General features: G+C 31.5%; 2 protein-coding genes across 5 annotated transcripts in view; both read left to right on the forward strand.

The window, feature by feature from the left end:
- LOC113396537 (connectin-like) overlaps window positions 1-4,640 on the forward strand; it is a 141,028-nt gene extending 136,388 nt beyond the window's left edge. For all 4 annotated transcript variants that reach the window (XM_064217119.1, XM_064217120.1, XM_064217118.1 and 1 more), the window contains 2 exons: window positions 2,817-3,855; window positions 4,142-4,640. In XM_064217119.1, coding sequence (XP_064073189.1) covers window positions 2,826-3,855; window positions 4,142-4,617 — 1,506 coding nt within the window. In that variant the 5' untranslated portion in view covers window positions 2,817-2,825 and the 3' untranslated portion in view covers window positions 4,618-4,640. The remainder of the gene's footprint in view (window positions 1-2,816; window positions 3,856-4,141) is intronic.
- LOC113396540 (ammonium transporter Rh type B) overlaps window positions 1-13,839 on the forward strand; it is a 217,764-nt gene that overhangs the window by 129,916 nt on the left and 74,009 nt on the right. The window lies entirely within an intron of this gene.

Raw genomic sequence — 13,839 nt, forward strand, 5'->3', positions numbered from 1 at the left:
TGTCGTTAGTCCGACTTGAAACTTTGCGTATTAGCTAATTTCTAGCTACTTCGACGATCACATGTTCTGAAGATTAATATCAATTTGAATGCTAAAGCGTTTATAAATCTACTTGGTTTATCATACTAATGTAACATACGAATATGGGTTTGTATAGTGTACCTATTCTTGATACTTCATAATGTCAATAAAAATAGAAGTACACTGAAAAATCAATTTTGATACTTGTTAAATCGAGATGACAGTATAACTCCGAACATTATAGAGGCACCATAGTGTTTCAAATACCTCTCTTTGTCTTTATTATGTTAGACGTTTAGTAGATACATATACAATAACTCTTTTACGATTGAAGCGTGTCGCAATTGGGCAAGTCTCCTCTTTTATTTAAGTTTTAAGTTTAACCATCACACTGCTTTGATGTGTAATACGGATTGATGAATACTCATGTGTGAGATCATAAAACACAATCAGGTTTCTTTGCATATTTTGTTCGTGATAAATATCATTGTATTTAACTAGCATAATGTATCTCAAATGTTGGAAAAGAGTAACTACGGATTTTTTTGCCGGTTCTTCTCTGTAGAATCTTAATTTCGAACCGGTGGTAGCTTTTTAATTTTAATTTAGTTCTGTAAAATGACGATTCAAAAGTTCTTGTAAATGTTGATTTTGATTTTATCGCACAGATTAAGCACATGAAACGGAGTATTGATTGCTTGGGTCTGACTCCGCAATCTTTGGTTAGAATTGACATGGGCTTTCGGCACAAAGTTCACATTAAATTTAGATCACTTTTGCTCTCTAAAATTATATTAGCGATACAAATTAATTAAAACAATGAAATGTATTTCTTTGAATACCTCAACATATAATGTTTGTCAAAATAGCTCTTCCATTGAAAAAAACTATTTATAAATTTACTAACAAATATTATTTTAAAGACGTTAGCTTTGATTTTATACTGTTATTGTTTTAATTTCTATAACACAATAAAAACCCGATTTTAATATAATATAATGGAAATTATAATAAAATTTCTCGTTTATATAATAATGTATAATTCGTTTACATGGTGTCTTAATTTATATTACGGAAAGCAAATATTGTAAAATTTCAAAATGATTAACAAAAACCAAACGTATTTTTCCTAAAACATGTATTTAGTCTTCATGAAGAACTTACAATCCATTAAATACGTTTAATTTTATAAATATCATCATCATACGAGTATTTTACTACGAATTCGTACCCTTTGCCGTTGATAAACTTCAACTGTATCTAACAAGTAGACATTATCAGATATTCTCTTTGAAAACAAGGGTTTGCGAATGCGGTCCATAGATAGGACCAATGACATCAATAAATTATCATATTGTTCTGTGTTTTGCTTTAGCGATTCATGATATGGAGTTTGTACGTTTAATATATTATGATTAAGATCGTCTTGAGTATTGACAGTCGATATTGCGACTTAGCATGTAAATTTGTTTTTAAACCGACGATTCCACCAACATCTATTACATTAACGGCCTGTAAATTTCCCATTGCTGGGCTAAGGCCTCCTCTCCCTTTGAGAAGAAGGTTTGGAGCATATTCCACCACGCTGCTCCAATGCTGGTTGGTGGAATACACATGTGGCAGAATCTCGTTGAAATTAGACACCTGCAGGTTTCCTCACGATGTTTTGCTTCACCGCAGAGCACGAGATGTATATATAATTATAAACACAAATTAAGCACATGAAAATTCAGGTTCGAGTTCATCGGTTAAGATGTACGCGTTCTAACCACTGGGCCATCTCGGCTCAAAATCTATTAAGGTTTCGGTCTAAAGTTTTTGTTGTTATAGTTACTTAGAGTCATTTCAGACAATTGATCTTTGTAACTAATCATGGTTAAAAATGGACAAAAACGAGGTGCCAAAACTTAATACACAACTTTGTCCATTTGTAAATTGTAGAGGCACAAGTCTCATTAGCAAAGTTTACAAAAGAGTTACGTAGCCTAATCCACAACGCCTCTCTATTTCAGGTTGACTGATGATTTTTGTCATTATGTTTTTCTTTAACAACGCCGAACACAAAATACATTGTACAAATTTAGCTCTAAAAATACTTATTGCGGTTTTCGAATCTTAATTATTAATTATATATACACTGGGTCATTTTTTAAGGTTTTCATTTATGATATATACTAAAGAACAAAATATAAATTAATAATAATTAAATAGGATACAATAATAATTTTAAGATTGAGTTTCAAGCCGAACGTCTACTTACATCTTTATATCAACCTTATTATCAACGCCCCTATGAACTAATTATTTACTTTGCCGTCAAACAAAATAAACTTAAAAGAGTCTTAAACTGGTAATTAGGTACAAAAAACCAACTGAACATATATTTTTTTGTGATTTGTCAAGTATTTCAATTAAAAGCTTTAATGAGATCTCGTTAAAATCTTCCATTAGCCCTGTTTAATTTCTGTTAAGTTCTTATTGAATATTCCGGACGTGATAGGCCTTTAGGCCTGGTCACGATTCGGTTTGCATATTTTTGTTACGAATTGAAATAAATTATGCGAAACTTTTGGTAGAATGAATTTACAATTTTATTATTCAATTTCAATTTCATTATTTCGCTTCAATTTTATTTCTCGATTGGCTCCTGATCTTTGTCGCGTAATTTATAATTAAAATTTTGACACTACAACATCACTTTTATTTTGTAACGGCTTAAATGAAATTCATTTGTAATTATTTTCGAGGAATTTTGTTAAAATAATTTTGCTTAATTTTTTTTGCTATTGTTTCAGGTAGGAGGTATGCGGGCTCAAAAGGTACCCGCTGCCTTGCTACTGTTGCTATTTGCAATAGACTCCTTACATGCCAACAGGAGAAAACAAAAGGAGAAAATCATCCAAACGACCACAAACATCTGCGATATAAGCGACCGAGACTCCAAAGTACATTGCTACTGCGAAAACAGTCAGGATATAAACGAGGCAATTAAAACAGAATGCTGGGTATTCAACGGCGGTATAGACAAGACAGATCCTTTATGGCCAAGCTTTACTTCACAGTCAAATATAGAAACGTTAGCATTTAACGTTAGAGCGGATGGAGGGTTGAGTTTTGTGCCAACAAAGGTACTTAGATATTTGCGAAAACTTAAACATTTCAGCATTAAATACAGTTCCATTTTAAAAATTGAAAGTTATGCTTTCGTCAATCTGACATCAGTACAAGAAATGATATTAACTAAAAATCAGATTGTTGTTCTAAGTAAGCACGCTTTTTATAATTTACCCAACCTGACTGTTCTCACGCTAGACGAGAATCGGGTGAAGAAACTTGAAACTGATACATTTTATGAATTACCGGCATTGCAAAAACTATTTCTGACTAGTAACAACATAAGTGTCATAGAAGATGGAGCGTTCCGACATCTTGTAAATTTATTGGAGCTTGAGCTTGATAGGAATAATATAAGTGATTTAAAAAAGGAATGTTTCGATGGACTTGCTAATTTAAAACGCTTAGATTTAAGGAGGAACAAAATAGCCGTACTTAATTCATTTACGTTCATTGAACTCTGGAATCTGCAAGAGCTATTGTTAGATTATAATGAGATTTATATATTAGCTCAAAGAACTTTCGACGGATTATCACAGTTGAAAAAATTGAGCTTAAGTCACAACAAATTGGTCACATTAACAGATGGACTTTTTGAAGGAGTCAGGGGATTATCTGCCTTAGACTTAAGGCATAATAAATTAAAAAGATTCACGATAGACAATTTACGGCCAATCTACGACAACTTGAAGATGCAAAAGAGTTTCATTTATTTAGAAGGTACGTTAAACTCGCTTTCTCATTTTCTTAGTTAATAACGGCGATCGCGTCTCATTAATATTTCAATAATTAAAACAAAAATTTAGCGTAAATATTCTCTAAGATATTATATAATTATTCTGAAATTTTCTCTCCCCTATAAACAAAATATATTAAGTAAAAGTATACTGCTTATCTAAATTTTCGCGACAGTCTTAATTTAAATACAAAAGTCAATTAGGCCTGGTAGACGATGAAAGACTTCATTAGTTCAATTAAAGATTAATTAAGGCGCCGATTGTTGCAGGGAACGATTTTGACTGCGATTGCCATCTGGCGTGGATGCACAAACTCCGACATGAAGCTAAAAGTATCAAAGTGCGGATGTCTCTAGAAAATTTCATTTGCAAATTTAACGCTGATCCAGCTTTGAGTTCACATTTAACTTATTACGAAAGAATTGGTGTTAATAATAATTTAGAAGACACTGAAAAGATTAGAAATGATTTGGATTCCCCAGAAGAAGTTGGTGATGAGGCTGACGACATTTATATCGATGAAGCCAAAAAAATAAGAGCTGAAAACGAGAGGACACTGTTACAGATACCCGTTGAATTGTTGCCCTGTCCTGCTGAAGTCAAAAGCGTTACAGACAGAACGTACACATATCCATCTCAAAACGAAGCCAAAGATTATAGGAATCTGATACAATCCTCATCAATTCCGTCTGTTGATAAAAAAATTACAATACTTTTACTATCAATATTTCTTTTATTAGATTAAATACTTATTTTAATTTAATTTATTTAATTATATTGTCTATATGTCTATACTCGTGCTATTAATTGTAATCATTTTCTGTTTATTTACATTTTATTATTAAAATCGCTTTTATTTTATGAATACCAATTATTATTTTATTTTATTTTGGTGTCATTAAATAATAATTGTAAAAACGCTTCACTTCAAGTATTATTTTATTGACTTCTATAAAAAATCTGGACTGATTTTATGTAATTATTTAATATAGTAAAACATAATCCATTTTTGATTTTTAACATATTAATATATTTAGATAAGGCAAAGGTTTTGGTGAAATTATGAAACCGGTATGAATATTTTATGTAATCTGATAGATTAAATTTTATTAATAGTTGTAAAGATTAATTTCGTTAAACAAATAATAGTTAAATGTTTCAAAAATTATAAAGCATGCTAATATATTGATATTTCGTATAATTTGTTAACAATAATTAATTATTCAATCACAATATATGTAAGTATTGTAAATATAAATAAGGATTTTGTAAAGAAATGTGATATAAATGTAAGTAAAATTATTATAAATTTAAAGTTTAATTTATATGTTGATTAAAAAAACGTCTTCAAAATTTTAATCTCTATAATTCTCGTTGCTATATCTTTATTATTAGTATGTAAATATTGTGTTTATTATTGTAAATTAAATTATGTAAATATGGTATTTAAATATAAGTTGATGTGATTTTACATAGATAGTTATTGATTTGAAATATTTGTTTACATCATAATAAAATAATATAGGAGTATGTTTTTTCATTGCCCTGTACACAAATATCACAACTGATTTGCTAATTGTTAACATAAAAGGTTAATATAATAAGATTAGGTACTCAAAAAAATACTCACTACACACTGCGGGATTTTAAATCAAATCCAAAATATTCTACATAAGTGTTAAATAATTCATAATATATTCCATTAAAGGAATATATACTGCGAGTTGGAATATAAATTACTATTTGTCACCTGTGGCTTCCATCGCGTTTTAGGGGTTGGTATTCAGGTATTAGACATAAAAAGTAGCCTATGCTCTTCCAGACAGACAGACAGAGTTACTTTTGCATTTATAATCTTAGTATAGATATTGAGAAAAACCGGTTAGAGGAAATACTGAGTAGTATCCTGTAATTCTTAAATAAAAAAAAACATGACAGCGTGTGAATAAGTTAAGTCGTTTTAGAGTTGAGTTCGTGTTAAAAAAAAATAGGGTAATAATGGTTTGTCCTGTTTTATGATATACTTCTATATCAAAATTCTCCTAAAATCTATTTTATCGTCTCCACCAACCTGTCCACCTTCGCATAATTATATAAATAAAATACTGTTAATATCCTTCTCAAGAATTTCGGTCAAGGCCTTTCTAAACAGACGCTAGCATATTATTTTAATTTAAACAAAGACCGACATAAAATACTAGGTGAGATTCCTTTGTCAGTTATTCTCATATCTAGGATGGTATATATTTCGAATGCTTCCGAAACTATGTAACTTGTATATTTGTTTAATCTTCTCAGCTAAAAATGGCTCATATATGTCATAATGAATCTCAACTGATGAATCTAAGTTAAGCTCAGGCAAGCACCACCTAATTTTCACGTGCTTAATTTGTTTATATTAATTCATCTCTTGATCAAAAAAATCCTGCATAATATGTCTAATTTCAATAAAATTCCTCATTTGAATTCAACAATTTTGGCAAAAACAACATTGGGGCAACATGATGAAATTAGCTCTAAACCTTATCATCAAAGTGACAGGAGCCCTTAGCCATAGACATTAACAGGACTTTTACTTTAAATTACCAATACGACCCAGTGGTTAGAACACGCAATGGTTAGTATTTCTTGTAATAGAGTCAAAAGGGCTACGTGTTATTCATACAGTCAGTTTATCAGTTAGGAAAAAATATGTCTTAAAATCAATTGACATACTACTTGATATTAATAAAAATTCTAAATGTAAGTTTATTCTTTGTGCTTTCTCATACTCTAAATTTCTAACGATAGCACAAAATAAATATATTTATATCATCCTCCTGCCCTTATCCCAATTTTACTTGGGGTCGGCGCAGCATGTCTTCTTCTTCCATACTTCTCTGTCGGACGTCATCTCACTAGTAACATTCTTTCTAACCATATCGTCTTTCACACAATCCATCCATCGTTTCTTGGGTCGTCCCCTACCTCTATATCCATCCACATCCATTTTCATAACCTTTCTCACAACATGGTCCTCATTCCTCCGCATAACATGCCCATACCAAGACAGCCGGTTTCCAGATAGCTTCTCGGTTACCGGTGCTACTTTCAAACTTCCTCTTATGTGCTATGTTATGTAAAAATAAATATATTTATAATTTAAACCAATTACTACACAGCATGACATGCCGTCATAGTGACATATTTATTAATTTTGACATCAATAAATTCATATTTAATTTTAAGCTGACAAAGGATACAATGTACCTGCCAATTAAATGTAAACGACATATACCTACATTGTTAGCTTATAATATATTCGATCCAATTGAAGATACTACAATTTAAAAAAATATTATACCCTTGATTAGTAGTTGTGCTACTAACAATAATAAATTAAAAAACTAGAATAAACAATAAGACAACGGTTAAGCACTGTAAATATATTATTAATATTGTACATCAGAATATCCAGAGCTTATCCAGCAAAGAAAATGAAATAGAATTATTTTTAAAGTACTTCAATTTTGACATATTTTGTATAACAGAACATTGTATCTTGTTACATCAACTACCACCTAGTATTAACAATTATAAATTGTCAAGTGCGTTCTTTAGAAAATCAGCTAAACATGGAGGATCATTAATATACACAAAGCAGAATATAAACTGTAAAGACCGAAAAGACATTGTCGATCTTTCCATAGAGCGCACTATTGAATTGTCACGTGTGGAACTCGAGTATACTATAGCAATGTCCGTGTACCGACCTCCACAATCAGATTTTAGCCTATTTGAATGTGTGCTAGAGGATGCCCTTAAGCGTGTTTGTACTGGGCGAAAGAATGTTGTTATTTGTGGAGATTTTAACATTGATATTTTAGTGCAATCTTCCATAAGTACAAGGTTCATAAATTTATTTCAGTCATTTAATCTAAATAAAATGATTTCTGAACCTAAAAGTAAAGAATATCAGCTACTTCCGCAAACTTCAGTGGAGCACCCATATATATGCCCTAGCAGGGAAACTAAGTAGTGCCATTTATGCAATAAAAACAATAAGAAAACTCACGGACTATTTTAGTAATTTTCACAGTCTTATGTCATATGGAATGTTAATATGGGGTAATGCAGCAGATATTGAAATAGTATTTATTCTGCAGAAAAGAGCTATCCGAACTATTTACAATATTAGCTCTAGGACATCATTACGCGAAAAATTTAAAGAAATAGGTGTATTAACGGCTGCTTCACAATATATTTATGATAATATAATGTTTATACAGAAGAATATACAAAAGTATTCCATAAAAACTGATATACATACTATTAATACAAGAAATAAGAATAAACTTGTAACCCCTACTTTCCGTTTGCATACGGTAAAGAGAACGTTTTTGAGCAATGGTATACGCATATATAATAAGATACCGGGAAATGTAACCAATTTACCATTTACGAAATTTAAAAAGTTTATTAAGACTAAATTAATAAATAAGTCCTATTATTCATTAAAAGAGTACTTTTTAGAAAAAAACGCCTGGATTTAGGCTCGGGTTCCATCACTGGGCACTAATTATTGTAAAAAAACAGCATTGTAAATCTGTTTATTTGAAAAGAGCAACTAAGCGAGTTTCTTGCCGTTTATATTTTAATATTGACGATTCAAAAACGCTTCGTTGTGAAGCTTACTTGAATAAACTTGATTTGATTTGATTTACAAATAACACCCAATAAACGTCTACTTTAAATTTTTTTACATCGGAGTTTTTATTAAATACCAAACAAATACTCGTCTCACTATTAATGTAGATGATATTGTGTAATCAATAAATAATGCTTGTTTGTCGTAGTATTGTCATAAGATTATCCGTATATCATAATTACAAAATAATAAATTCATTAATAGCCTTTATTCTCACTAATAAAGAGTATATAAGCTGAATCGAAGCTATTTCACTACGGATGTTGGAAATCATAGTCTATGAGTACGAGTACTTTGGCAAAATTACCATTTTTTCACTTCACTTCATTTCTAAAGATGAATGATGTTATAGACGAATTAAACATAAATCACATTGATTTAGATCCACGTGTAATATCCATCAGCTCTCCAAAAAATGCTGAAGCGTAAAGTAATATAAAAAAAAATTAACGACATTAAATATCGAGAATACTGGTTTTAAAATAAAATTAATCTTTTATTATTGCGAGTTATTTATTAGTTTTAATTAAAAACAAAAACCAATTAGTACGAAACGGACTCGCTTGAAGAGGGCTTCGTACCATTGCGATGTAAAATAAATGTATTTTACATTTAAGCAAAGATTGCAATTAGAAATATTGCCATGAAAAATAAAATGTAACGAATAGAATACATTTCAGAAACATTTCAGATTCACGCACTTATCTTCTCGATGTAAACGTAAGTAAGCCAGTGAGTGTGAGTAATAAGAGGGTATGCAGAAAGTTGCAGGAACCGGCTCATTGTGAGAGGGAGAGAAACAGTGCTCCTGTTTCTCTCTTAGGAAGCAGTCCAGCGGTTACACCAACAATAGTATCTAATGTTGCTGCTAAATATTTTTTAAGTAAAAAACGGCTCTTCTTCACTTCGAAGCCATCATGATGATAACGCGTATCATCAATGCCCTCGTTCCTAATGGTCGGAGATGTCAATCAAATCCAATACATTGCTACAATCTAATATACTCGTATATCTGCCCAATTTTTTTGTCAACCATCACACAAGAACCGATACAATACAGATGCCCAATATATGTAACGTACTGTTTGAGTTAAGTTACTGGATATAATTCCATATAGTAGTAATCCGATCCCCAAGACCCTTTACAGTGTAAGACCCTTTACAGGCAGACAGAGTTTCAGGATCAAGATATGGTAACACTCTCATAATAAATGACTCTAAAGGACTAGATTTAAGATTTATTTGAAGACGATGGCTGTCTTGTAAGCTAGTCGAAAGCCACATCTGCGCGATAGGGTATTCCATGCATTGGTTGCAATATCTTGTCATGCTAAAAACTTCATATTTTACTTCAATCACTGAACGAATCGCTGGTCTGGATGACGCTGATTGGTTTTTAATACAACAATCTTATTGATTTTATACATACACGTACATAAAAACATAAACATAATCAGCCTGTAAATTTCCCACTGCTGAGCTAAGGCCTCCTCTCCCGTTGAGGAGAAGGTATGGAGCATGTTCCACCACGCTGCTCCAATGCGGGTTGGTGGAATACACATGTGGCAGAATTTCGTTGAAATTAGACACATGCAGGTTTCCTCACGATGTTTTCCTTCACCGCCGAGCACGAGATGAATTATAAACACAAATTAAGCACATGAAAATTCAGTGGTGCCTGCCTGGGTTTGAACTCGAAATCATCGGTTAAGATGCACGCGTTCTAACCACTGGGTCATCTCGGCTCTTACATACACGTATACTAAAATAATTATGAATATCATTAATAATATTACGAAATATATAAATATTAACTTTCACAAATATGTGATTTAGGCCCTCAGTAAGATATATCACAAGAATAGATTGACAGATCATTAAGATTGTTTATTAAGTACTGGAACCTAAATCAGAAATTATAATGCTATTTTACATTTTAACTCCAGCAACATTTAGTTTCTGAAACGCTTATCAAAGTCAGATTTACTAAACTGAGTAAGGGACGTTTATTGGTCGTCTATCTTAATTGGTAATCGACTGCCACCGACTGACTACAATTTACTTATTAAAATCAAAATTAAGTAATTTTACTTTAACTTTCAGAAACTAATTAGATTAGCATATTCAATAAATAAAAAAACAACTGATACCTCCAAACAAACATATACGTTATTTCTTTTGTAAACAGCTAAAAAAGTTGTTTATATTGCTAAGTGAAACATTTGGGTTCAGCCAATGTCAAACGGGTTTGTAGTACAAATAAAACCTTTTAATAAAAACGATAGGATTTTATTTTACTTTTTTGTGAATTTTACTTTTAAATTACGCGTAATATAAAAAAAAATCTACACGGAATATATTATTGCTGTTGTATTTTTTTCTTAGATTTCTTCGGATATACTATAATTATGTACTTTTTTTAAATCCGCGAACCCCTTTAATTATCAATCAGTAAAAGTTATCATTGACGTTAACTTAAGATATCAGATTTAGTTTTATTTACACTGAGATGAATTAAAATGCATCCATCGATGCAAAGGCACAAATTTGTCAACCCAATATTTTTCTTACAGTAACTAAAGGGAGTTAAGGTCACTACAATTAAACACTGTAATTACTTTCAATAATTATAATATATTATTTCACTTTAGAGCCTGTGTCCTCGATGATCGCTCAAGCCAGAGTGGCCGTCGTTATCCCGACGTGCTCAACTATGATTTCAGTAGTTGATGTGATTGGCCAACGCTTCTGATTGGTTATCACAGATTTAGTCAAATTAACATCCAATAATTGAAATATTAATTGATCGGGTAAAAATCTATATAATTTATTAATAAACATTTTTAAACAACTTAAATTATCAGCAACGTTTTACATGCTATGCGGAATACAAAGCAATTTTAATAAATACATCTATTAAAACCTTACAGTAACCAAATAAATCTATCAAAAACGATTCGTTTTAAATTATAAATATCATCTCACGAAGCTGTATTACATAACTTTGGAAATCACATTACTGATGCCAGCGCTATTATCAAACTGACATCGTGTAATGCACTACTGAAATGCGCTTGGAACGCTAAAAGTATGGATTATGCATCGGTGTCAAATACACCAACGATTTGAATTTCTATTAAAGATTATATTAGTAAATGCTATACGTGAAAGTTATTGTGAAATATGTATATGATTGTCATTCTTATGAACAACTTGTTGTCACTTGCAGCTCCGCTCGCGTTTTAGGGGTTGATCGTAAGGTGTTAGGTTAAAAAAAACCTATGTGCTTTCTGGGGGTTCAGGTTTACTTCATAGCAAACTTTCATCAAATTCGATTCAGTGGTTTTGCAGTGAAAGCCTTACAGACAGAAATAGTTTCGCATTTATAATATTAGTATAGATTTATATAAAAGAAGACATATATGGCAAACGAGCAGGAGGCTCACCTGATGGAAAGTGACTACCACCGCCCATGGACATCTGCAACAGCGGGGGGCTTGCAGGTGCGTTGCCGGCCTTTAAGGAAAGAGTACGCTCTTTTCTTGAAGGTTCCCAAGTCGTATCGGTTCGGAAAAACCGCCGGCGAAAGCTGGTTCCACAGAGTGGTTGTGCGAGGCAGAAAATGTCTTAAAAATCGCGCTGTTGTGGATTTTCGGACATCTAGGTAAAATGAATCCAATAATAGACGTTACGGAAACGTTAATTAAGGATAGTCATTAAAATAGGTATTTTATATAACCATACATAGACATGGTCTAATTCTACTAAACATGTTTTTTTTTTCATTTTATCTCTGAACAAATTTAACAAATTGTAATTTAATCTATACGTAAAAACTTCCCAGTTTTACTCGCTTTAAATTTAGATTATTGACGTAAAAAACGCGAATCTTGTTTTATTGGAATGTAATAAAATAAAAAATATTTTTTTTTTTTTGTATTTTAGACATTCAAAAAGCCTACACAAAGACTAATTACAATGTTTTCTTAATGATATATCTAGGCGGACGAGCAAATGGACCACCTGATGATGAGTGGTCATAACCGTCCATTGACAGTGGTACCGTAAAAAAAATTAATCATTCCAAAACGCACAATCCATTTTAGGAACTAATTTATCACATGTCTTGTGCCAAGACAGTGTCAGTGTAACGCACTGACTCACGTCTTCACGTCAAAGTCTTGCTGCTTGTCGGCAGAATATACGATGACTGGGTACCAAGTAGATATTTTATTAGGAACAATTTAACTATATAACTATGTTACTTATAATGGTAGGAATTTTATAGTATTTTATGTAATTTATTAAGTAATGCGTATAATAAACATTTATAATTAATGCTACATTAACTAGAATACAGGTTTAGCACATAATATTCATGCATGAAACTCGTAAGTTAAAGGATATTTATTCAAAGCGACCCATATTTCCACACCCTCCTAACTATATAGAGAAAATTAAGGGGACTAAATTAAGGGGTAAAACTTAGTTTGTAATGATAATAAGGGGTACGACCTTAAAGGGCACAATTCCAATTTTAATACAAATGCCATACAGTAGAGAGATTTTATCTGAAACTAGTTTTTGGCCGGAGGTTTCAAGCTTGAAAAATTATTTTTATCACGTGTCAATTTTATGAATCGAGTTATCGAGTTGAACAGTGACGAACTGTGGCTTGGAACATTTTAAAAGTATGCAATTTACCGCAATGAATATTTATATGTATTCATTAAGGTATTTCCACACTTGATTGAGGTGGCTTTGTATATTTAAATAAGAACACGATACTTTCATTTCTAGGCAATAGTCTCAATTTAAATGTAACTGTGAAGGGCATTTTATTTTATATTATTCTTTTTACGAAACACGTTGCGTCTTCTGGTGTAAGTACTATGTATGTATATTGATGTATTTTTGGTATATATATTTGATTTCAAACCTATGCTTCTCTCTTATAATGTAAATTTCCAATGATTAATTCTACAGAACCTTAACGCTTTTTCCTGCGCGTGTTTCAATCTATTTGGGGTCGCCGCAGCTTTTCTTTTCTATCTATTCTCTTCTGTTCTTCGTTCTCTGATCGTTCATATCCAACTCTCTTATATCCCTTCTCACACACTCCACTCATGTATTTTTAGGTCATCCTCTTCCCCTCACTCCTTCTAAGCTCATGCTCATCACTCTTTTCTTCCTTCATTATTAGTTTTAAATCATAATCAAAATATTATTTATTCAAATATGCTCATAAAATAACTTTTGAATCGTCATGATACTGTTGAA

This window comes from Vanessa tameamea, chromosome 15 (genome assembly GCF_037043105.1).
Source record: "Vanessa tameamea isolate UH-Manoa-2023 chromosome 15, ilVanTame1 primary haplotype, whole genome shotgun sequence".
Classification (NCBI taxonomy): Eukaryota; Metazoa; Arthropoda; class Insecta; order Lepidoptera; family Nymphalidae; genus Vanessa; species Vanessa tameamea.